General features: G+C 37.8%; 2 protein-coding genes across 6 annotated transcripts in view; one reads left to right on the plus strand and one right to left on the minus strand.

Moving 5' to 3' along the window:
* Nucleotides 1-10,140: 10,140 nt before the first annotated feature.
* On the minus strand, nt 10,141-17,128 carry ackr3b (atypical chemokine receptor 3b). 2 transcript variants are annotated; one of them, XM_055213244.2, is made up of 2 exons: nt 16,997-17,128; nt 10,141-12,039 (listed from the first exon to the last, which is right to left on the minus strand). In XM_055213244.2, exon 2 carries the CDS (start codon nt 11,990-11,992, stop codon nt 10,892-10,894), a length of 1,101 nt encoding a protein of 366 aa, XP_055069219.2. In that variant the 5' UTR covers nt 11,993-12,039; nt 16,997-17,128; the 3' UTR covers nt 10,141-10,891. The 2 variants fall into 2 exon arrangements, with proteins under 2 accessions (XP_055069219.2, XP_055069218.2); XM_055213243.2 differs by lacking the exon at nt 16,997-17,128 and adding an exon at nt 14,596-14,823.
* Nucleotides 17,129-17,275: 147 nt separating this feature from the next.
* drc11 (dynein regulatory complex subunit 11) overlaps nt 17,276-23,437 on the plus strand; it is a 47,650-nt gene continuing 41,488 nt past the window's right edge. Inside the window, exons 1-6 of one of the 4 annotated variants that reach the window (XM_055213242.2) lie at nt 17,286-17,416; nt 18,081-18,303; nt 20,260-20,362; nt 20,453-20,587; nt 20,838-20,957; nt 21,107-21,286. In XM_055213242.2, coding sequence (XP_055069217.2) covers nt 20,273-20,362; nt 20,453-20,587; nt 20,838-20,957; nt 21,107-21,286 — 525 coding nt within the window. In that variant the 5' untranslated portion in view covers nt 17,286-17,416; nt 18,081-18,303; nt 20,260-20,272. Of the gene's footprint in view, nt 17,417-18,080; nt 18,304-20,259; nt 20,588-20,837; nt 20,958-21,106; nt 21,287-23,437 lie in introns of all 4 variants that reach the window. The other 3 variants (XM_055213241.2, XM_055213240.2, XM_055213239.2) reach the window with 3 other exon arrangements.

Here is a 23,437-nt window from a genome sequence, read left to right on the forward strand (position 1 = left end):
AAAGAAGCACTATTTGAAACTATACAGATGTCTGCAAAAACCAAAATTTACCCGTTTGGTAATAAAAGCGAGGCCGGTGATGTCACCCAGGTAATGGATTTCTTTTTAAAACTCTTACTTAAGCAGAACTCCGCTCCTCTTTTAACCCTCAAGGTGGGTTCCGGCCTCTGTAGAGCCGAGCCACCTCACTGAAAAAAATGATTCATTGAATTTAATCAATTTTCTCAAGGTAAGTGTCTGCAATCAACTCATTTAAGCTACATTTAAATAAAAAATATTAGTAAAGTAAAATAAAATATAAAACTTTTGTTTAAATGTAGCTTAAATAAATTGATTGCAACCACTTACCTTAAAAAAAATGATTAAATTCAATTAATAATTTTTTTCAGTGCTGATGAAATTGATTTTAAAGACGAGCAACCAGCCGCATCCATGACTCTGCGGGACCTTTTGTGTTGTCGTCCCACCAGCATGGGGATGCCACCAGCCATCTCCTCACTTCACAATGCACCATCCAAAACCCTGGTAGTACACATAAGAAATAAAGCAGGAAGTCTCTCAACATAGTTTTGCAAATAAAAAGACTAGCTAATATCCACATCCATAATATTCAAAACATAACATACGGATCAAGGAGGAAACGGTAACAAAAAGAGATAAATTAATGTGGATTATGATTCATATGACATTGTATAGAGTGTATATATTTAATTGTTTCACTTGAATATTCACATTAGGGGTCCTTTTGTTCTGAACCTACTTATACTACATAATACCACAACACATGTTTGTACTAACATACCAAAACAAAGTCTCTGGAGGAAGATGTGTTTAGGGACCTAGGCTAATATGGCATAAAGTGATATTGAGGACACAGGAATAACCTTTCAAATGAATGCAAATTTAAACAGTATTGCCCAGAAAATACTTACAGTATACCACTTCTCCACCATTGTGCCAAACAGTTCTAAGATTAATGAAGAATGTTACACACATGTGTATCCACTTGAGCCTGGTTTGGCACGGCCCAGAATTCTCAGCATGGTTGTCTAAAGGGGTTCCACACAATGCGTCGCGTCTATTACAAACTTGGAGGTATCGTACAACGGAAGTGCACATTAAATAGTGCGAGCTTAGTCAGATAGCGTCTACTTCAAAATGCAAAATATACATATACATATATATACATATACATATACATATACATGTTAATCACTAACAATTTGGGACAAATATGATGTTATTTAATGTTAAACTATGTGAGTGGCGCAACAGGGATTTGAGCAGTGTCCAGAGTGACAGCGGCCAGGCGCCACCAGTGTGAGTACATTCATATAAAATAATGTGTTCTGTTTTTAGATTCATGTCGCGGCGGAGTGCTTCTAGTCCGGTGTGCGACCCCCTTAACAGTCTAACAGTTGTCAAAATGTTGATTGGTCACATGTCTGATGCCTGCCTAAATGAGGTCGCATACCGGACGAGAAGCGTTGCGACGCGTCTAGGACAACTCAGAGGTATTGTATACCGGAAGTGCACATTAAATAGCGCGAGCTTAGTAAGATAGCGTCTACTTCAAAATGCAAAATATACGTTAGCAGCCAACATTAATCACTAACGATTTGGGACAAATGTTATGTTATTTAATGTTAAACTATGTGAGTGGCACGACAGAAATTTGAGCAGTGTCTACAGTCAGAGCAGACAGGTGCCGACAGGCGCCGCCGGTGTGCGTACATTCATAGAAAATAATGTGTTCTGTGTATAGATTCAGTCTATGGTGTGTACAGTACATGATTTTTTTAATAAATTACATCACCAAGGTTGTTCGTTGTTTTGCTGATCCGTGTGAATGCAGATAATTTTGACAATGCTGTCCTGTGTACGTGAAAATGTTACATTTTTTATTACATCATTGTATGTATAAATGTGGATTTGTACCTTTTTGTCAAAACATCACCTCGCACAAGACAAATCTTATATTTACAAATTTCAGAGCTGTTAAAAAGGATTGCTGACATATTCCTTTAATTAGAACTAGCATTTCAAATCTATGACCGTGTGGACGTTCCAAGATTTTGATTCAGGACCTTTTTAGGTCCCATGCTGTTTTGAATTGAATGTCTCACACCCTTTTATTCTTAGAGTCTTTTCTCTTATCACATTGCCTTTCATTCTGTCAGTGATTTAGTGAAGCATTAGTGAGCAGCTCTTAATGGCTTTACATACAATCCCGTACACTTGACTGAGGCCTCACAATTGGCCACTGCTCTAAACATGGATCTCGCCATAGCAAAATGCTGATAAGCTTGCCTGAGACACACAGTCCCTGATAACGAACTGGAATTAAAACAAAAGTCCACCACAACCACACACACACACACACACCCCCATTGCAATGAGGGCAAGAATAGTAGAACTTACTATGCCTTGAAAAAGCCACTGAACCTGAATAAGCCAGTTTAACTGGCTTCATGGAAGATTTGGCAGTGTAATGTTTCTTTAACGCTTTGTGATATTAAACAAAAGAGAACGTTGTAACAAGATATGTAAGAAACTAAATGTGTTACAGCGTATGAAACTTTCTCTTTAGTTTTAAAATGGCTTGACCTTTATGACGCACAGTGTTTCAGTTTTGTGGTTATGACATCAGGAAGTGCACAATATTCAGTGAACTTGTTTCCATAATTAAATGTAATTCTTGTAAAAGCAGAAGTTTGAGGTTTGACATTTGGCCAGAGGATTATTTCTGGACATGGATGTGCACCGATGCAGATTTATTTGTATTAGGAAGGTTAAAAGAAAATCTAAAACTTAAAGGGATAAGGACAATTTTGTCATCATTTACTCACCCTTGTGTTGTTCAGACCTCGATGACATTCTTTGTTCTTTGGAACCAAAACAGAGATTTTTTAAAGTGTTGTTTTGTGTTTTCAGTTTACAGTGGGAGTGAATTGTGACCGCCTCTTCTCAGACTTCAAACGGATGCAAACGTAGGCTATTATAAAACTCCACAAGGCCTGTATATTGCAAGTGTTCAGGAGGCATACGAATGGGTTTGGTGAAAAGCAAACTAATACAGTATATAGTCCACTGTTTGATGAAAGTCTTGGCCTGTGCCTTTATTTATTTTAAAACCTGCCTTGTACCAAATTTTTCTTATAGTATATCATAAATGTATAGGGGGAAATGTCAGCCCAGTCTCACGGAGTTGCGTATAAATAGCACGAAGTGTAAAAATCGTGCAGTACATACGCCAAATTCCACTTTGCCGTGCATATGATACGCAAGTCCTTCCCATTTACTTAAACGGTGCATCTTTTTTGTCGTTTTATTTATTGGTTTCTCAATTTTTTTCTCAACTTTTTGTTATATAAAAATGACATCCTAACCCAAACCCCAACTCTAACCCCAACTCCAAGCGACCATGGCTTAAATATGGACAAAAACATGGAGAAACCTGTATATTAAATAACCTCATTAAGCAAGTCTGAAATCTAACCCTAAACCCAAGCGAAAATGGTTTAAAAAACAGAAAAAAAATTAGAAACCAATAAATAAAACGACAAAAAAAGATGCACCGTTTAAGTGAATGGGAAGGACTTGCGTATCATATGCATGCCAAAGTGGAATTTGGCTTATGTATTGCACGATTTTTACACTTCGTGCTATTTATACACATCTACGTGAGACTGGGTTGGAAATGTACAGCCTAAGCAACAATGGTAACCACAAAACTAAAAAACAGCAAACTCTTCTAAATCTCCAACATAAATGAATGTTTAAAACTATTGAGTCTTTCTTTTTACTGAAAACCACATAAACATCATTTAATTTCAAAAAATGCTTTCCTAATGCAGGCTCATCCAAAGCTTGCTGGGAATTGAAAAAGCCTCCTCAACCAATCATGTTGATTTCATGTTAAACTGAAGTAAATTTGCAGTGATAGACTCTTTCTTAGCTTAACTGGCAGATTAAATGTCATAAACCTAATCACAACCACCAAAAGTTTATAATTATTTGCAGTGTTTGTTAAAATAAGGCTGTTGTATTGAAATGACTTTCGTTTGGAAGTTATAAATAAAAAAATGGAGTTTGCAAAGTTCTTGACTCATTTTATTTGAATTTGTGGAACTCGTTGTGGTGAAATCGTTGAACAAACATAAAACTTTTAAGTTGAATAAACTTTTTTCACTGTTTGAGTATAGTTCACTTATTTTAAATGAGTACGCTGCTACACAGTCTCACAAAATTATGTTCCTGTAGTCACATCATTTTTTTCACTCTTTTTCGTGATACTGTCACGAATTTCCGCGGTTTTTCGTGATCGTATCACAAATTTCTGTTTATATGTCACGTATTGGTTACTCAACTGCTTTTTCCTATTTTCAAACCATTTTCGCTTCGGTTTAGGGTTAGATTTGGTGTATGCATTAGGATGTCACTTAAAGTATTGGTTTATTCTATTTTTTTTATTCTAAATTTTCAAAACATTGTCGCCTGTCGTTGGGGTTAGAGTTGGGTTTGGGTAAGGATGTCATTTTATGGAAATTTAACCCTAAACCGAAGCGAAAATGGTAAGAAAATAGGACAAAACTGTTGAGTACACAATACGTGACAATGACACATAAACAAAAATTTGTGATACGATCACGAAAAAACGCGGAAATTCAGTATCACGAAAAATAATCAAAAAATTACATGACTATAGGTATGTAATTTCGTGTGACTGGGCTGTACATTGTACTGTTCGGGTTTACAGTGATAGGGTTAGAGGATACAAAACATTTACATTTATGCATTTTGGCAGATGCCTTACAGTGCATTCAAGCATCCAAGCCTGGGAACCTTTTGTGCTGCTAATGCAATGCCCTACCAGTAAATATCATTACCTCAGTACAAAAACAGCTGAAGTCAACTGGATAGAAAAACAAAAGTTGTGAGAAGGCTAGTGACTGTCTTTGAGTAAAGATGGCAAATGTACTGTTCATTGCACCACACATTATAAGGCCATTTCATTATGAATGAAAGCCGTGGCTGCATTTAAATCTTTCAGGGGGCAAAAAATTCTCACTGTGTCCTCAGTTTAAAGCACACAAATGTACCGTGTCTTGGAGGCCAGCGCAAGGCATTTCCCTCATCCTAAATTTCGGTCATGTTTTTTTACTGCCAAAGGCTCAAGCTCCAGGCCATGAGTCTCCTGTGAACTCTTTTTCTCTACACAACAACAGCAGTGCCCCTACCCTTCACTCAAATTCTGGTTCCGCCCATACGTCTGTCAGGGACTTGAGCTCCCCTCACAACCTTTTTATAGAGCAATAGCCTCAAAGCTGTGATCTGAGAGTTATATTCACTGGTGGCTATAGAAGTAAAAACTCCAGGCATCTCAAATAGTCACTGAAGTGAATGTGGACTGGGGCTCCTAAATGACAACAAAGTACCATAAAACTATCAAAAAGTGGTCCAAATGACTTGGGCAGTATTTTCCTAGTCATCTTAAGTAATACGATAGCTTTGTGACAAACAGACTGACATTTTAGTTGTAACTCTCACTGGATTTTTCTGTGCAGTGAGCTCCTAAAAGCTCATTACAGTAAATGTGTTTACTTTAGTAGTACTTATACAATTAAATTAAATGCTTCAGTCTGACTGAACTCTGGTTTTAATAAAACTGGACTAACAGACCTGGTTAATGCAGTTAGTAATAGTAGCTTCATTTTGTGCAACATGTATCGAGCTACAATTGGACACGCTGTTGTGCACATGCTCCGAAAATGGGATGGTTGTGTGACATTCTTCTTTCAGTTATTGACTTATGCAGTTGTGTCATGTAGTTCAACAATTTGTTGTTTCCCAACACAGTTCCTATATTCACAAATGGCTAGTTGTATGGGGTGAACTGTAAAAATTGAGGATCTGTAATGTCACTCATCATACAAACTTCTAACCAAAGGTTAAGACCTTTGGTTAGAAGTTTGAATGATGAGTGACATTACAGATAGTCAAGCAAAAAAGCAAGCTAACAAGCAGTGCATTCAATATCTTTTATTCTTACTTACTTCTACTTTTCCTTTATTTATCTTTCTTTTTATGTTTTACTGTGACCCGAATGACACAATTGCTCATTTCTGTACTTTTGCATTGCGCTATAGTGTTTATGCACTGAGTTCTGCACTCCAGATTAGTTTTGTGAACTTGGAAATATTTGACAGAAACAACTTTGTTATTAAAATAAGCACTGCAGAATATTTCTTAAAAATCCACCCTTTACAAAAGAAAAGTAATTGTATGCATTTGTAGACAACACTAGTAGACAAATAAATGCAGTTTTTTTTATTTATACCCCTGAGTTACCACCGAAGTGTATAGCTCAGTGGTAGAGCATTACCTTAACAGCGCAAAAGGTCATGGGTTCAAACCCAGAAAAAACACATACTAATAAAATAAATGTATATCTTGTAATGTACTGTAAGTAAAAGCATCTGCCAATTGCGTAAATATAAGTGAACCATATGCTTTATGTTGTAGTTCAGTAGGTTGGTCAATTTTTTATTCCATTTTCATCCATGAGCTCTCAGAAATCAGAGTTATATCTTACTGTAATCTTAGTATATCTTACTGGAATTTCCAATGTAGCCAAGGATTATTATACCATATCTGATGTTAAATCTGTTGAAGAAGATTTGTTTTTACTTCAACTTCTTAAGTAAAATGGCAAAGGGAGGAAATAGCGTCTCTGTCTGGTATCACATCTTCATCTGGTATCCAGTTATCCATTTGTCTCTAAAGTTTACTCTAGTTTGATGAAAATGTATTACATAGAAAACAAAGTGAAACTAAATTTCCACTAATACTGTGGTTACATGCAAATTTCATAAAAATAATCGAGGAAATGAACTTGTGTTACATCTCTAGCTTTGGCGTAAGGGTATCTGACGCTAGAGACTTTTGTGAAAATTCACATCATTGTCCTTCTGCCAAAGCAGCCCATCTTTTCATCAAGGACACACCTAAGAAAATAATCACTTGGACCTTCTTATCCGCTTTCTCCACATCCTCCTAGATTTAGCTGTCCTCTTCATCTCCCCTATTCTCTCAGCTTTGAGCTCTTCTTCATCTCGGCCCGCACACAAAGCATGTGAATCTGAACTTGCGGTCTCATTACCAAACAATAGAAATAAACTGAAAGTCAGTGCGGTGTTACAGGCTTAACACAGTACAGTGGTTAAATGGCCCATTAGCTTTTCTCACAGGGTGGTTCCCAGCAGGGCATATTAATGACCTTAGAGTGCTAATGACTTTTCAGTCTTCACTTTCTCTCTACCTGTAAAGTGATCTACTGAGAGTGACTCTGAGTATTGGCTGACTCTCATGGCTCTCTGTATCAATCTCTTAGATTTTTTGCATGTTAGAAAAGTCATTTCGCTTTCTCATTAATATTTATTAGGTGACTAGTAGTCTTTATGGTAAAAGTGCTAGGAATCCCTAAAAAGTGTTGCTAAACCCTAGCTTGGGAAACATTCCAGGTGATTAATTTTTAAAGCAACCAATTTGACAGTGTAGCAATTTAGCAAAAGTGGGGAAAGTTTAAATGTATGCAAATGAGCAGCATTGCTACACAGCCGCTACCAGTAGAAATGAATAATCTATCTCCTGTGATACTGTTGGCAAAACAAAGAAATAATTTCACTGTGTGTGCATTTTTCACATCTACATGCCCTGATATAATAAAAAATATGATGCATGGAAGACGCATTTATCTTGTTTGTGATTTAATGTATTATACAATATTGCAATTTATATACAAATGCCTTTCTCTGCAGACTGACAATTTTTGGCAGAAAAAAAATGGATTCTTTGTCGATATAGAATGATATCTCACTTGTACAGTGTCAGTAGAATATCTCATTCATCATCCGATTTTCGAAAGCTAGCCAGTTGTACCGGCCACCAATAACCTGACAGCAGTAACACATGCTAGTGACCAATAGTCCATCAAACTCCTACAATAAATCATTGTCGGTCGATGCTCAGGTTTCATTCTCTGACCTTAACATGACAGTCAAACAGAGCATTCCATCAAGATGCCATGAAAGGTATTTGTTTTATTGCCGTTTCACGCAACCACACTTCATCATTTACACTCTCACAAATCCTTCATCACTCCTGTCATTCAGCCATTACGGTTGTTGGGATCACTATCAGGATACATTACAGCTCTCTTTGAGGAGAATGTGTCAGAAAGCTCATTGGAATTCTACACTGTCAGAAAAAATTGTCAAAATATGTAACCCAGCAGTCACCGGGGCTGTACATTTTCAGCTTTGCACCTTATGAAATCATAGTAGTACCTCAGAGGTACATATTGATACCAAAGAGTGCATATTAGTACCTCAAAGATAAATATTAAATTAGTATCTCAGAGGTACATATTGATACCAAATGTATACATATCTGTACCTAAAGGTGTACACATGGACATCACATTTTTTGTTGTTTGCATCATAATACTTATTTCTGTGTAACTGAAGCATGACAAAGTGGACAATTACACTGCTTCATGTTCAAAGAAACATATTTGGTTATTATATTTATTTGTTTCTTCCTAACCCCAAATAGCTGGAAGAAATCTAAAATGCAAGCCAAACCAAAGCATGGGTCTTAAGAGGTTAAGGGTACTGACCCAGTGATAGCTCAACCCATTCTCACCAAAAAGCGTACAAATGACACGCAGTGTGATTATCGTCCAATAGATATACCAAATTCCGATTTTGCGTGCATATGATACGCCAGTCCTTCCCATTCACTTATATGGCGAATCGTTTCATGTCATTTTATTCATTGTTTCTCATTTGTTTTCTGTTTTTTTTTACTGTTGCCGCTTGGGTTTAGGGTTAGAACAACTTTTTGTTAGATATAAATGACATCCTAACCCAAACCCCAACTCTAACCCCAACTCCAAGCGACCATGGCTTAAATATAGACAAAAACATGGAGAAACCTGTATATTAAATAACCTGCTTAAACAAATCTGAAATCTAACCCTAAACCTAAGCGAAAATGGTTTAAAAAACAGAAAACAAATGAGAAAACAATAAATAAAATGACACAAAACGATTCGCCATATAAGTGAATGGGAAGGACTGGCGTATCATATGCACGCAAAATCGGAATTTGGCGTATCTATAATTGCGCGATAATCACACTGCGTGTCATTTGTACACATCTTGGTGAGAAGGGGTAGGACAGCTAGGGTACATAGTTTGATCATTTTGTAACAGTGTGTTCACCCTATCCACCTTAAGTTATAATAGCTGATTTTGAGATTATGTTAAACCAGTGAGAAACCAACTCCTGACTGGTAATACCAGCCTAAGGTGGTCAAACTGGTTTTTGGAACATAGTAGTTAGTCATTCAGCTAATGACCAGCTAATAATCAGTTTGAAGCAGCTGATAGTCAATTCCAAAACCTAGAAACCAGCCAAAACTGCATTGTGAAGTTAAGAAATATTTTTTGTGTGCAGTCTGTGGTAGGGGTTTTATACGTACATCTAAAAAATGTGTTTAGACCCAGACAGACAGTGTTACAAAACCAGCATGTTATACTCTTTAACATCAATAACTTTATGCCTCTTTTATTCATGTGCTTAATTACAGGCAAATGTTGTTTATAATTAGTAATTGGAGGGGATTTCTGTTCTTCCAAAACACATCAAAGTGTTTGTGTGCATCATGAATGGGTATTTAATTTCATTGGTTTCACAGGGCAGAATGAACCTTGTTTTTTACTGCAGACTTTCCAGAGTGAACAGTAATAATCACGTTTGTAATTTGAACTGTGACTGTGAGTCACAGCAAAAAGCGTGTTTCTTTGAACCATGTCCATTTCAAACACCTGGAACTTTTTCAGAGCTTCAAATGAGAAGCAGAAAAAAGGCTCTTGAAACAGTTGGTATAAATTAAAACATTCCCTCTCTTCGAGCCAATGTAGGTCTGAACTAAATAAAAATTATAATAATACATGGCACATGTCCTCTTACCAAGTTGTAAAAGACACCTATTACAAACCTAATTTAAGTTCATGGTAAGTCTGGGCTCATGGGTAACAATGTAATCATACAAAACAAACCACCTCCAGATGATTGCAAGAACGATACATCTTTTATTTCAATAATGTATATTTTAAATGTCAGAAAATACTTCAAAATACTGAACATACACACTCATGAGTATATAAATATCATATTATTTACAAATCATGTACAAATGCTCCTAACATTGTTGCTGAAATGCACTTGTATGCATAAAAGTGTATTATTTTCCACAACAAGTATACTGCATCAATTAGCTAAATCTAATCTTTATTTGGACCTATGTTTCTCTCCACAATTGTTTGGGTTTCCATATTTCACTTCCTTTTGCCATAGTCATAGTTGAACATTAATGTGTATGAAACCGTGACCTTTAGTCTAGTAACATGCTGGAGCCTTGCTGGCTGATGGATAAAAAACACAGATAAGTGGAGAGTCTCTCTGTGGCTCATTTTGGCTTTGGAAAAGGAAGAGACCTTTCCACCAAATTCACTGACACATATACCCCTAGCTACATGCAGTTAACAAGGATACTTTACTTACAAATCAAGTCGGTACAAGTGCTTTCTCAAAACATCTATAAAGGTCGTAAAAATGTACAAAAGATATAAACATTCCTTTGTGTATAAAGGAGCATAAACTGTATGTACATAAAGTTTCCTGTTTTGCTATTTTACAAAACATATACTTTTGTGTCTCAATAACAAGACAGAGAGTATTATCTCTTCATCACTGTTCCCCGTTAATATCTTTTAATGCTTTTAATGGCAGTTTGGTGTTGATCAACACCACTGTGAAATTTTCATAATGGACCTTGGCTCTCTACAGCAACAGCAGAGTATTCTGTCTCAGACACATGTGAGGCATCGATAAGCCTAGCGAGGCCAGTTTTGGTTGAGTACTTGAAGATGAATGCTTTCATGAGGTCATAGCGATAGTTCTTGTTGATAAAGTTGTAGATGATGGGGTTCACGCAACAGTGAAGGAGGGAGAACCACTGGGTAAGATTTAGGGCAGCATAGAGGACGTTCTCCAATGTGCAGTTGAAGGGCAGAATGTTGAGGAGGGCTAACGTATCAAGCAGCAGTGCTCCATGGTAAGGCAGCCAACACACTACGAACACCACAATGTAGGTAAAAATGAGGCGACGACTGATTCGCCGTTCATGGTCAGCCGATGGTTGAATGGTACCAGCCAAAAGGACATAAAACACTGCGATGACAGGAACTGGGATGGCAAAGCCTAACATGATGAAGCTCATTTGGATGCCCACCGTCCATTCCTTCATACTGTCCATTGGGTAGACGGGCTTACATACAATGCTGTCTGAATGGCTTGACTTTACAGCCTGGAGGAAGTACGTTTCAGGCAGGGCAGCGATCAGGGCCAGCAACCAAATGCCAACACAGATTAGCTGCCTGGTCCTTTTCTTCTTCTGGCTGGGACTGTCTCCAAAAAGAGTCACAGAGAGGTAGCGATCCACACTCATACAGGTGAGGAAGAAGATACTGCTGAAGAGGTTGACGCTGAAGATCAGGTGTGTGATTTTGCACATGGCATCTCCAAATGGCCAATGCCCGAGCTGAAGCAGAGAACTAATGGAGACTGGAAGAGTGGCCACCACGCAGAGGTCAGCGATGGCCAGGTTCAGGATATACAAGTGAGTCTCGTAACGGTTCCTCTCAGCTCGCACGTTCACCCACACCACCAGAGCATTGGCGGCTAGGCCAATGATGAAGAGGAAGATGTAGAGAACTGAGAGGGCATAGAGCAAGGCTTTCTGGCTGAAGACGCTGTGACACACCTCTCCCACAACGTGAGACATGTTATCGTCCAGGGATGAGAAGTTCAGATCACCCAGCGCGTCCAAGATGTCATTGAAGTCGTTCACGTTTACACTCATCTTGCCTGTCTTCGTTATTGCCACTGTTAGGATACTGCCGCGGCAACCTGAAACGAAAAAACGTCAGCTGTTATAGGCAGACAGACCAATGTATAACACAGAAAGTTTGTTTATAAAACACATAATATCTGAAACATCTTAAAGACAACAGGGTCCTGTGTCAGAGGGCAGGACCTCGTACCGCTTAAGAGGATTTTTCTTCTTAACAGCGTGCTACATAGAGTTGTTTCTCAGGGTTACTGGGTTGCTTTATGAGAAACACATTCATACTAACACTTGCAAGAGATGGTAATTACCAGGACCTATATTTGCCAATCTCATCCACTATATGATCACATACCTTCTGACTACTGCAAAGATGCTCAGAAGTTAAATGACTTATTACTTTAGTATCCTCCTCTCATATTGTCAAACTAAATGCAGAAAGGAAAGCAACAGTGCTTTGGTGCACTTTTAAACATATGGACTTAATATCTGACAGCAAAACTCATATGGTTGAGCAAAAGCTTGCTGGCAGACCACTGTTCTCAAGCTGTGACCCAGTGAAAAGCTAACCAGATATCCATGACCAATAGAAGGCAGTCTGGCTATACAAAAAATTCAGCACAACCAACAGGCCACGCGAGGGAGTACAAAGGTAAAGAGCAGAGTGCAGTACTACTTGATGCACGAGAATGAGACTGATGCCAGTTTGAAGTGGGACAGATCATAGACAGAGGAAAGGGAGGACGGCTGCTGCTTTTCTGCAACAGAGAGGTGAAAGGTTATTTTCTCAATATGATATGCTCAGCTTGAGGGCTGGATGCTGGACTTTGAACTCCCAGAGGCCAAAAAGAACAGGCACACTGGCGTGATATTGAAGTTTTTGTACATTCTCAGACACAGATGCATGTTTCCAATTACAGATTTGTGATCTTCAACCCTTGAAGGTAGTAGTGTGGGTAATATCTCAGGAAGCATCAGTTAAAACTCTGCCAAGCATTCCTTGAAAACCATAACTGAAACTTGGTGCAACGGTGCATAAATGTCAAACCCAGCTAAAGTCTTTATTTAAAAATTTCATTTTTTAAGTCAGCGTGGTAAGTATTAAACAACATATCGGTTTACAATTTGCCTGGCGTGAGGTGCAAAGGACACCCGTAGTGTGTTTTGCTAAACATCCATCAAGTCATAGATTTTGTTTATTTTCATCCCAAATCAACCAGCTGTTTTGACCCGGAACACTGTTAGCGCCTCGGCTTAATATCATTAAAGGAAATATGAGAAGATGCACAGCTGCTCCTAATGCATCCTTGGTTTCTACAAGATGAAGCTTGCTGTGTCTTCTCCGAAACAAGGACCGAATTGGACATTTTCGGTAACCAGGTGCAATACAAAAACAGGTGCAATAAAACATGCCGGTCCATTACAGACGGCCTCAAGCGTCCTCCACCTTGTTGTAATTCTGTTGCGTTTACACAGCTTAAACACATCGGCTCCCTCACCTGATCTGACGGCCCTAGGCAGCAAGCACACTTGCCCGCACAAAGAGTTAGCTGTGGACACAGCGACTCTCCATGCTGTCCCCCTCTCACACCCGCCTTCCCCCACTCCCTGTGTCTCTCTCGGTTAAAGTCCCCTGAAACTCAGTATTGTTTCACTCCAAACACAAAGCAAAGGAATTATCACGGTTAATGCATGAAATCTTCTCTGTACACAGGCAGCAAAAATCTTGTTTTTATATCTTGCTTTCCAAAACCATTATCTAAACATGATATATATTTACTTAGAAAGGAAAATGAAACAAGATGTTATGTCCTGCTTTAGATAAATAAGCTTTTGCTTGTCAAGTGAATATGTCTGGTTTTAAGGATGTTTAGATAATTGTGTTAACAAGATAAACTAAAAATGTGACTTCTGCATTGATGTAATTGCAAAACAGAAAAGTATGAAAACTTAAACAGATCACTGAAAATAAACTTAAGGAACTGAACTAGTTTAAACTACTAGTTAAACATCTAAATCAATTCATTCTACCAACAGGGGTTTATCAACATGCGAACTGAATAGGACCATAATGAGTTTATAAAGTAATGCAAATTGCCGCATTTACAAAGTTCAGTACTGTTAAATAAAACTCCGTTAAAGCTCGTGAAATCTAGCGCACATCAAGAAAGAAACTTTAATAGACAAAACATGATCATTATTTTCCTAAACTAGCAAAAAAGCAATTATATCTTTATAAAGTTATATCTGTTCTCTTGCACGTTAAAAATACACGAGTGGGTGCCTCTAATGTTTTAAATCGCTTAGTTGCCAGTAAGTATTATCTGGGATTGGTATTAAATCCGCGCGGGATGGGACACCAGTAATCCACACCACCAACTGAGAGTGCTTAGACTTTTTTAAAGAATGCTTTCAAGTACCTTAACTTCCAGCTTTTATTACTAGCAAATTACACGCAGTCTTATTTTGAAATGTAACCCTGTGTCTTCTCAAAACTTACATCATAAAGTTTTGAGAGTTGAAGCTTTAACGTAGCCCGTTGTCCGATACGAGTTTAAAAAGGCTCAGTTTAACAAACCCCCTCGCTCACACACATAAAAGACGTAAAAGAAACTTACAATCCTTGTGGTATCCTTTGGTGCTCCTTTATTTTAAAAAGCTCCCGATGGCTGTGAGAATGTGACAGTACTGTGGTTATCCGCAGACTGAGAAGGATGGTGTGATTGTCCCTTTGCGCTTCGGCTGCACTTGCTCATATAGTGCTGTGAGTTACGCCTCCTGAGGCCGATCGGAAAAGTGAATCACTCAGGTTTCTGTCCAACAACAATGTGAACGGCGGACGTGCGACACATCGGATTTCCATTCCCTGAACAAAAAACGACAATTCAAATCTCAGAATAAGCTTTTGTGTTTTTGTTTTCGCACGAGAGTTGTTTGGAGAAATCAAAGGTGCACATCAGATGCGAAACTTTCCATTGGGGACTGATCTTAGTTTCACAGTATACATTTCTTAGATGTGTAATGTACTATATTCATTCTCATTATTATACTATAATACATACATTGTCCCAAATCTTCCTTGTAATGCACTCACATTGAACTGAATTTCATACAAAATTCCTAATCACAAAATTATTAATAGCATTTATTTTTAACATTAACAATCATGCAAAATAATTTAAAAAGGTTTTCAAATGGACTGTGATAACCATTATAATAATAAACATAATAAAATAACATCATATATTTTTTAAATATTAACTCTAAAAATGCTGGGACATCTCAATCCATGGTTGGGTCAAATATGGACATTTTGGTTCATTTAAACCAGTGGTTGGGTTTATCCATATTTTACCCACCAATGGTAAAACTTTGCAAGACTAGTTTGCAGTCGGTCATATAAAATAGGTATTGTGCAGCTTTATGCCACCTGGTAATGATTTTTGTAAAATGTTGAAATATTGATGCAATATATAATAACACAAGGAGCTTGCAGAATATTCTGCAAGTGGAAACAGGTGAATTTTGTTTTGTTATGCTTCCTGTCTCAAGACAGTTTCATTCATTCAGTTTCAAGCATTCCCCATGCATCCTCTTGGCAATGCCTCAAAGACTTAATTTAGCCACGAGGACGCTCACCTGTTGTGAGTTTTCAGCTGGCCTCTGTTTAGCTTTATGTTCAAACAAAACACAAGGGCTATTGTACGTGGCTTATAACTGTAATTAAACAGGCAAGATTTTAGATTAGATTGATAAGAAGTATTAATGAATTTGATTGTAGAGACAAAGGGAGTAGAGGAAAGCGAGGAAAGAACCACTGATAGATGTTCATTAATCGAACTGGAAAATATTATTAAACTTCCTCTAACAATGTGAGAGAGTTGATAGAAAAGTGATATTCTATGTGACTGTAAAAAAAACATCCAGCGGAAAATGCTGAATCTTTGCCAGCATTATTTTTTTGATTCGGTGAATAATAGACCAGTGTGCTTAAACATGTAAACACATGGAACACCTGCTTAAACAATACATATAATTTCTAAAACCATTCAACACCAAAACAGGGGAAATACACACACATGGTAAAAGGTAAAGGTAAATGCACATGGGATTATTTTTCCATTATAACAGTTACCACAATGACTGCAACTTTACATCAGGCTCTGCTTAACAGCATTAAACAATTGACTGGTCAGTACTCTCTTTAGCTGGCTATATAAGATGGAAACCATTAGGTCTTTTTGTGAGGATGCATAGAAATCCAGCAGCTTAAACACATTTGGTTTTAGTTAGGGGTGTAGTCAAACCGAGACATGTTCCAAATTAAAGATTTTAAAATAGACTTTCCATCTTATTAAGTTTTCACTGGAGTCTATTCTTCGTGACTCACTATATAAACTACGAAGGAGAGGTTTATATGAAATATCACTATATTTGGATCTAATTGCTTTGATGGTTTATCACAGCCTGTTTATAAAGCAAAACATAGCTCTAATTTCTGACATGATGACAGTTCTGGTTCATAACAAATTCATATACACACAGCTCCCATTTTATCCTAGCAATATAATCTGTCTCTCATATTAGGAAGTGGAGACAGATCATATAGCACTCTTATAAAAAAAACTATTGTCCACGTTTGGACCACCAAGAAGGTAGTCGACAAGGACTAATGATGCAACCATTGATAAATAAATTTCACACAGCACTTCAACAGTCTGCGCCTACATATCTTCCAGCCCACATGCTCCTTTTGACTACTGAATTCAAACAGTAGCCTATATGTCGCAGACTGCATAGTACAAGAAACTTTAGAACAATTCTAAAGTGAGAACAATGTTTCTAAACACGCTGCGTCAGAAAAACTTGCTTAACAAATGGCAGAACCGCTTTCATACATTGAATGAGCTGAACTACGCAAGCGTGGCGTTTTGTTGCGCAGCGGGATGCCAAACAAGAGTTTGTTAGTAACAGAGGCTGACATGCCAGATAAGATAAGAAAACGATAAAAATGACTACCTATGGCTGTTGAGAATCGTATTAAGCGGTGTAGTTGATAGAGTATTGTATTCCGTTTTACACAGTGTCTCAGCAGCCCGCGTGAGATGAGTCTTCCATGCAGCTCAGTGAAGTGGCTTTGATCTCGTTGCCATGGGAGCTGTCAGAAGCGCAGCGCCAAACGCGCGGCTTGCTGCAGCCTGTCCAGCGTGAAACTAGCTTAACTAATCAGAAATACTTAGCTAATAAATATTAAATGGCTTACCGGTCGATTAGCTATAACACTTACGTCTCGATAGCGGCGAAATAATAATATAGGCTATATTAGAAGAATATTTTGCTGTACGTCGGTAATGATCTCTCACAAATGCAGTACTGTATCTAAACTGCACATGAACCTGTAACTTAACTGTTTGGATTCACTCCAAGGATGTCGCACAGGTGAGTAATAACCGTCGATTTACCTTTTACCGCACTTCACTGTGAAGCAGGAATGTTGATGTGTTGCCAAAAACTTGTTTGTGTTTATAATTAAGAAAGCTCGTGTAATGTCTGGGTAGGCTATATGTCTGTTTGCGTGAACTCTTGTGTACTTCACTTTAGCATGATGTAATTATAAAAACAGAATAATTATTTTAGTATAAACGTAAATAAGCAAAACAGCGTGAATATGCAAAATAAGAGATGTGCAAAAGTTCGGAAACAAACGCCTACTACTAGGAGAAAGTTTACATTGTATTGCAGTTCCCATGACTACATACATCCCAGCCACTGGTTTTGTCCTCGAACGGGAATCATTCAAATCAGCTTTGGTGTAGGCGGAGGCATCCTATGTAGTTACCCTAACGTTACACCATTAGTTTTCTAAGGCAGTGCATTTCATTAAGAAAAAAAATGCACACATTGAAAGTAGCCTACCTTATAAATTCCTCAAAAATACATCATCTGGGGAATTTTTCCTTTATCACTCTAAAGAACTGCTATCATAGATTTATGTTTGTACTTCTTCATTTATTGCCTGTCAAATTTAATATATCTCTAAGAGGCACATCTCTTTTTTTTGTAAATGTTCTTTTACAATCACCCTTCTAACCTCCGCCCACAGTTCCTCCCCAGATCCCCTCACCCCCTCTCCTGCTCTAACTGTGCCGTCCCCTCCTTTGATTTTGCCATCCCTACAATTTGAGTAGCTCTTGGCAGTGCTAATGCCCAGAGGGGAACAATACTGTATGGCCCTATCAGAATAAGAAAAGAAGGTGGTTTCACCCTCGCCATGAACTCTTTCAACAATCACAAAAGGAGCACCCACTCACAAGCGAGCAAAAGAGGTCAGAGGACATCTTTGGAATTCATGTGTATTCATCTTTAGAAGAGTGAAAAAATAATGTTTGTCAGGGTTTTTCTTTCATTCTGCAGCTTGATATGCTGACTTCTGGCGAATTCATTGCTAATGTCGTGGTTTCCCACATTCAGTTGCGATGTCAGTCATGGTAGAGCTGAAAAGTTCACAGCCCTGCTAATTTTGGCCTGAGGGTCCTAAAATTAATGATTAGGAAAACTTTCCCAGAGGGCAGGTGCTCTCAACAGGTGTAATTAGGCCTGTTAACAAGATCTACAGCAGACTTATGTCTCTCTTGATTGAATTTCAAAGACAGGTTGTCTTGCTAGGAATGGAATAAAAGGAATAGTTTCCCAAAATTGAATGAAAAAAATTGCCATCTCATGTATATAACTTGATTAATATAATTTCAGTGGATTAAAAAGTGAAATGATGGGTTTGTGTCAACCTGATCTCACAAAGTTCCGTGGGATAGTCACAGAATTTTTTGCTCATTTTTCCATGGCATTCTCATGGGTTACTCAACTGCTTTTTCCTATTTTCAAACCATTGTCGCTTCGGTTTAGGGTTAGATTTGGTGTTTGCGTTATGTCACTTTAAGAATTAGTTTATACTATTTTTTTTGCTTTATTCTTTTATATTTTCTAAACTTTAAACAATTGTCTCCTGGCGTTGGGGTTAGAGTTGGGATTGGGTAAGGATGTCATTTTATGTAAATCTAACCATAAACCAAAGCAACAATGGTAAGAAAATAGGACAAAACAGTTGAGTAACCAATCCGTGAGAATGCCAGGGAAAAATGAGCAAATAATTCTGTGACTATCCAACGGAAATTTGGCTGGTTTGTGTAGGAAAAACATTCATATTTCAAACTTTTTAAACTGTAGACATTTCTTTGTGGGTAACTCGCATATTTCAACCCATTATCACGAAATTACGTACCTATAGTCACGTAATTTTGTGAGTTTTTTCCATGACACTGACACGTTTTTTCTGCCTTTTTGCGTGAACATGTCACGTATTTCTGTGAACGTGTCACTTTCACGTATTTGTTACTCAACTGTTTTGTCCTTTTTCTTACCATTGTCGCTTCGGTTTAGGGTTAGATTTACATAAAATGACATCCTTACCCAAACAAACTCTAACCCTATGCCAGGTGACAATGGTTTAAAAAGAAAAAATTTAAAAAAATAGATCATGAAAAAAGGTATAAACCAATACTTAAAGTGATATCCTAACGCAAACACCATATCAAATACGTGACAGTGACATGTTCACAGAAATACGTGACATGTTCACGCAAAAAAGTGGAAAAACGTATCAGAGTCACGGAAAACACTCACTAAATTACATGACTATAGTTACATAATTTTGTGATACAGGGTTGCATATTTATACTTATTCATGAGAGAGTCGAGTTCACACTGCTTCTCGTATGAGAATTCATTTTTGAGTGAACTATTACTTTTAATTAGAGTAAATATTAACCTCCTAAGACCTGGTGTGTCCACATACGTATACATCACATTTTTGTTGTTTACACCATAATACTTAATTCTGTGTAACTGGAACCTGTTGTACACAAATGTGCACAATTACACTGATTCATGTTCAAAGAAAATTATTTGGTTATTTTCATTGGTTCTTCCTAACCCCAAATAGCTGAAAGAAATCTAAAATGCAAGCCAAACCAAAGCTCGGGTCTTATGAGTTTAAGGGTACTGACCCATTGATAGCTAGGGTACATATTTTGACCATTTTGTAACAGTGTATTCACCCTGCTACCCTGTTCACCCCATTCACCTTAAGTTATAATATCTGATTTTTAATAGGGTAGACTAGGATGTCTTAGAAGTTTTAAAAAGATTTAGAAGGGTTTCTTTTTTTTTTAAAGACAACATTTAATAATTTTATCAATCTCATAAATCAATTTCCTTTCCTGTAGTTCATACGGCCGAATGTGGGCTGCTGCTCAGGGAGCCCTGGAGAACCTTTTGGAGGATGAGTATCCAACAACGCAACCCCATCCTCAAAAGGATCGCCACCAGGTGTTTCAGACGCTGGCCACTTTCTACCTGCGCTACCTAAAGATATTCCGTGCCCTGGAAGAGGTTTATGATCAAATTGTTCACCCACAGAAGAGAAGTGTGGTGCGCCAGGTTCTCCAGGGTGTGATGGGAAGACTTGTAGAGCTGAAGAATGAGATGGTGGAGCTGGAGTACTCAGAGTTTCACTATTTTGATGACATATTGCAAGACTTCAAGATGACACCTGTGAGTGACAAAATAACGCTGAATAGAATATATAGTTAGCTCCAAAAGAGTGGGAATTTGAGAGATTTGGTCTTGCGTGTATTTAAGTGCTCAATGTCAAAGTGGATTTTTAGCAACTAAGCCTCTTGTTTTTCTCTGAATTTAGTGGAAGCTAATTGGGGTCACCAGTGCACCGGTAATGCACTTTAGCCACTTGCACATGTGGCCCAAGGGCTATAATGTCTGAAAATAGTTTGTATCTTATTTTTAGGAGGACCTTGAGGTGCCTATTCCCCGTTATTTTGTAAGGGAGAGAATAAGGGCACTAAAAGAGAGAGAGAAAATGCTGACTCATATTTTAACATCAGGAGGACATCAGGAAAATTCAACAGTGAGTGCATCAGAGCTCTACATCTTTAAGCAGATGTTTAAAAAGATAACTACACTAATATAAAAAATGAGTTTCAAATATATTCAACACGTTACAGTAAATACACATTTAATAATAGCTTGTCATGTAGTGTGTTTCTGGTTCATCAGGCCACCGTTCAGGCCATGTCTGTGGAGCGAGCCGTGTGGTTGCTACAAGTCAGCGAGCGAGCTCGGCAGGGAAGGTTAAGAGCCCATTTCATGAAAAAGATTCGGCAGGAAGAACAAAGACTGCAGATGGATAGTTCCAGCATTGTGGACCCTGATCTGGCAGCCACATGCATTCAGAAGGTATGTACAGTATAATCATTCATCATTGACACTACACATTTAGGGAACTTATCAGAAAATGCTATTGGCAATTGAGAATACATTTTTGAATTATGTTATGATCCCTGCAACACCATACATATGAAGAGGTTGGTTCCAAAACGCATTAAATCCATTTTGACTAATTTAGGTAAAAACGTGTTTTCTATACCAAGAAAGTGACAAGATGCTATAAATCTATTGAATCAATATATAAATGTGCATTAATTTTTGCCATGTTATATTCATTTGATTGACAAGTGGTGTACACTGATTAAAAAAATAAACATTAATGGCATTAATCAAAACACTTACTTTGTCATATTAAGAACACTGTCATTGCTGTGGTCTTCCTTGGGACGTCGTTGCTGAACTTTTTTGACAGCTGTAAATTGTTTTGGTCCTGCTCGATTTTCGTTGACTTCGAGAAAAATAATAGAACGTTTTTCATAAGATCCACTGGGGTCAATGTGTTAGCATGACAGAAGCTTGATGCTGTCGGGATAACAAGCAACAGCCGACATTTTTTCCGTCTCCCGAGTGCCTCTCGCGTAAATTATTAGATTTTGATGGCTTACGTTTCTTTCCCGCAGGTTTAGCGATGCCATCAAAGTATTATTTTGTTTTTGTTTGTTTGTTGATCAAGTACAAAGTTGATGTGGAAAACTGTACTCAACGCGCCGCCATTGTTGTTTATAGTACGTGGAATGGTGCTCTGTTATTTGTTGAGCGGATTTATTGCATTCTGCAGAAAAAGAGGAGTGGCGTTTATTGCGTTTTGGGAAAAAAGGGAGAAAAGATGACAGAGTAACATGGCGGATATTGGATTTTGAAATTAAGAATCTACTTTTTAATACTGACCTGACATGGGGACTTGTGACTTGGTGACTTGGATTCGAGTCGACTTGAGTCGCTATTTTTGTGACTTGTGACTTGACAAAAAATAAAATACTTGAGACTTGACTCGGACCTGGAAGTTAAAGACTCGGGACTTGACTTGACTTGAGACACGATGACTTGAATGACTTGAGTGTTAATCACGTCATGTTTTCAGTTTGAGTATAAAATATATAAACTATTTAAAAAATAAAGTTGACCCAGCTGGAGCGCAGGCTGAGAATGGCGTTGTCATTACTGAATCACGACACTATCATCAGTCATGCCCTCTCGTACGCACACCACGCCCACTTAGAACAGATATCAACATGTCAGCCGGAGGGGTAGCGGGGGTCATGGCTTTCGGCTTCAACAACATGGCAAAAGACAAACAGTGCGTTGCAAGACATGATGCAACATTAAAATCACGGGCAGCCAGACGACAACCTCCAATTTCGTCCGTCATTTGAAGGTTAGTTGGTAGTTAGCTAATGGTAGTTAGCTATGATGAGGGTTAATGGCTAACTAAAGTAGCCATTAACCCTCATCATACCATGTTGGGGAAAAATGTGGCAAAATAATCTTGATTTATTTTTTAAAAATACTCCCCTTGATCTGAGCGGTACGAGACTTGGCTACTGTGTCTAAGTTTGCCACCTGAACACACACACACACAGAGAGAAAAATTACTGGATTCTACAATAAATGTAGGTGCGCGAACGGAAGAGATTACAATTTTGTTTGATTCCATGATGTATTTTACTGAACATGAGTATTTCTTTATATCTTTATATTCTATATATCTTTATTAACATCAGATTCTGCAGGTAAAATGACAATAATAAGGTGACTTGACTTGGACTTGACTTGACCTACTACAGGACTTGACTTGACTTGCCCAAGAAAAAAAATACTTGGGACTTACTTGAGACTTGAAGGTTCAGACTTGAGACTTACTTGAGACTTGCACATGTGTGACTTGGTCCCATCTCTGCGATACAATACTGATTTTGGTAGTAACTCTTTTTTTTTTAAATGCCGTTTATCGCATTTTGGAACCACCAACTCTTTGAAGGGTTGGTTGACACAGGGGCATGGCCTTGACTTTTTTAAAACATTTTGATATGATTTACTATTAGCTTATAGCTTTCCATGTAAGTTTCGAATTTCTTGCAATTATAAGTTATCGTTGCTGTCACTGGCTATATTATGTCAATTCGACTGAATTTAATCAGATTGCAGGTTACAACAATACAG

Source organism: Misgurnus anguillicaudatus, chromosome 8, assembly GCF_027580225.2.
Source record: "Misgurnus anguillicaudatus chromosome 8, ASM2758022v2, whole genome shotgun sequence".
Lineage (NCBI taxonomy): Eukaryota > Metazoa > Chordata > Actinopteri > Cypriniformes > Cobitidae > Misgurnus > Misgurnus anguillicaudatus.

What these genes read in the sequence shown, in the direction of transcription:
- ackr3b (XM_055213244.2), bottom strand. Translation starts at nt 11,992, where the DNA reads ATGAGTGTAAACGTGAACGACTTCAATGACATCTTGGACGCGCTGGGT.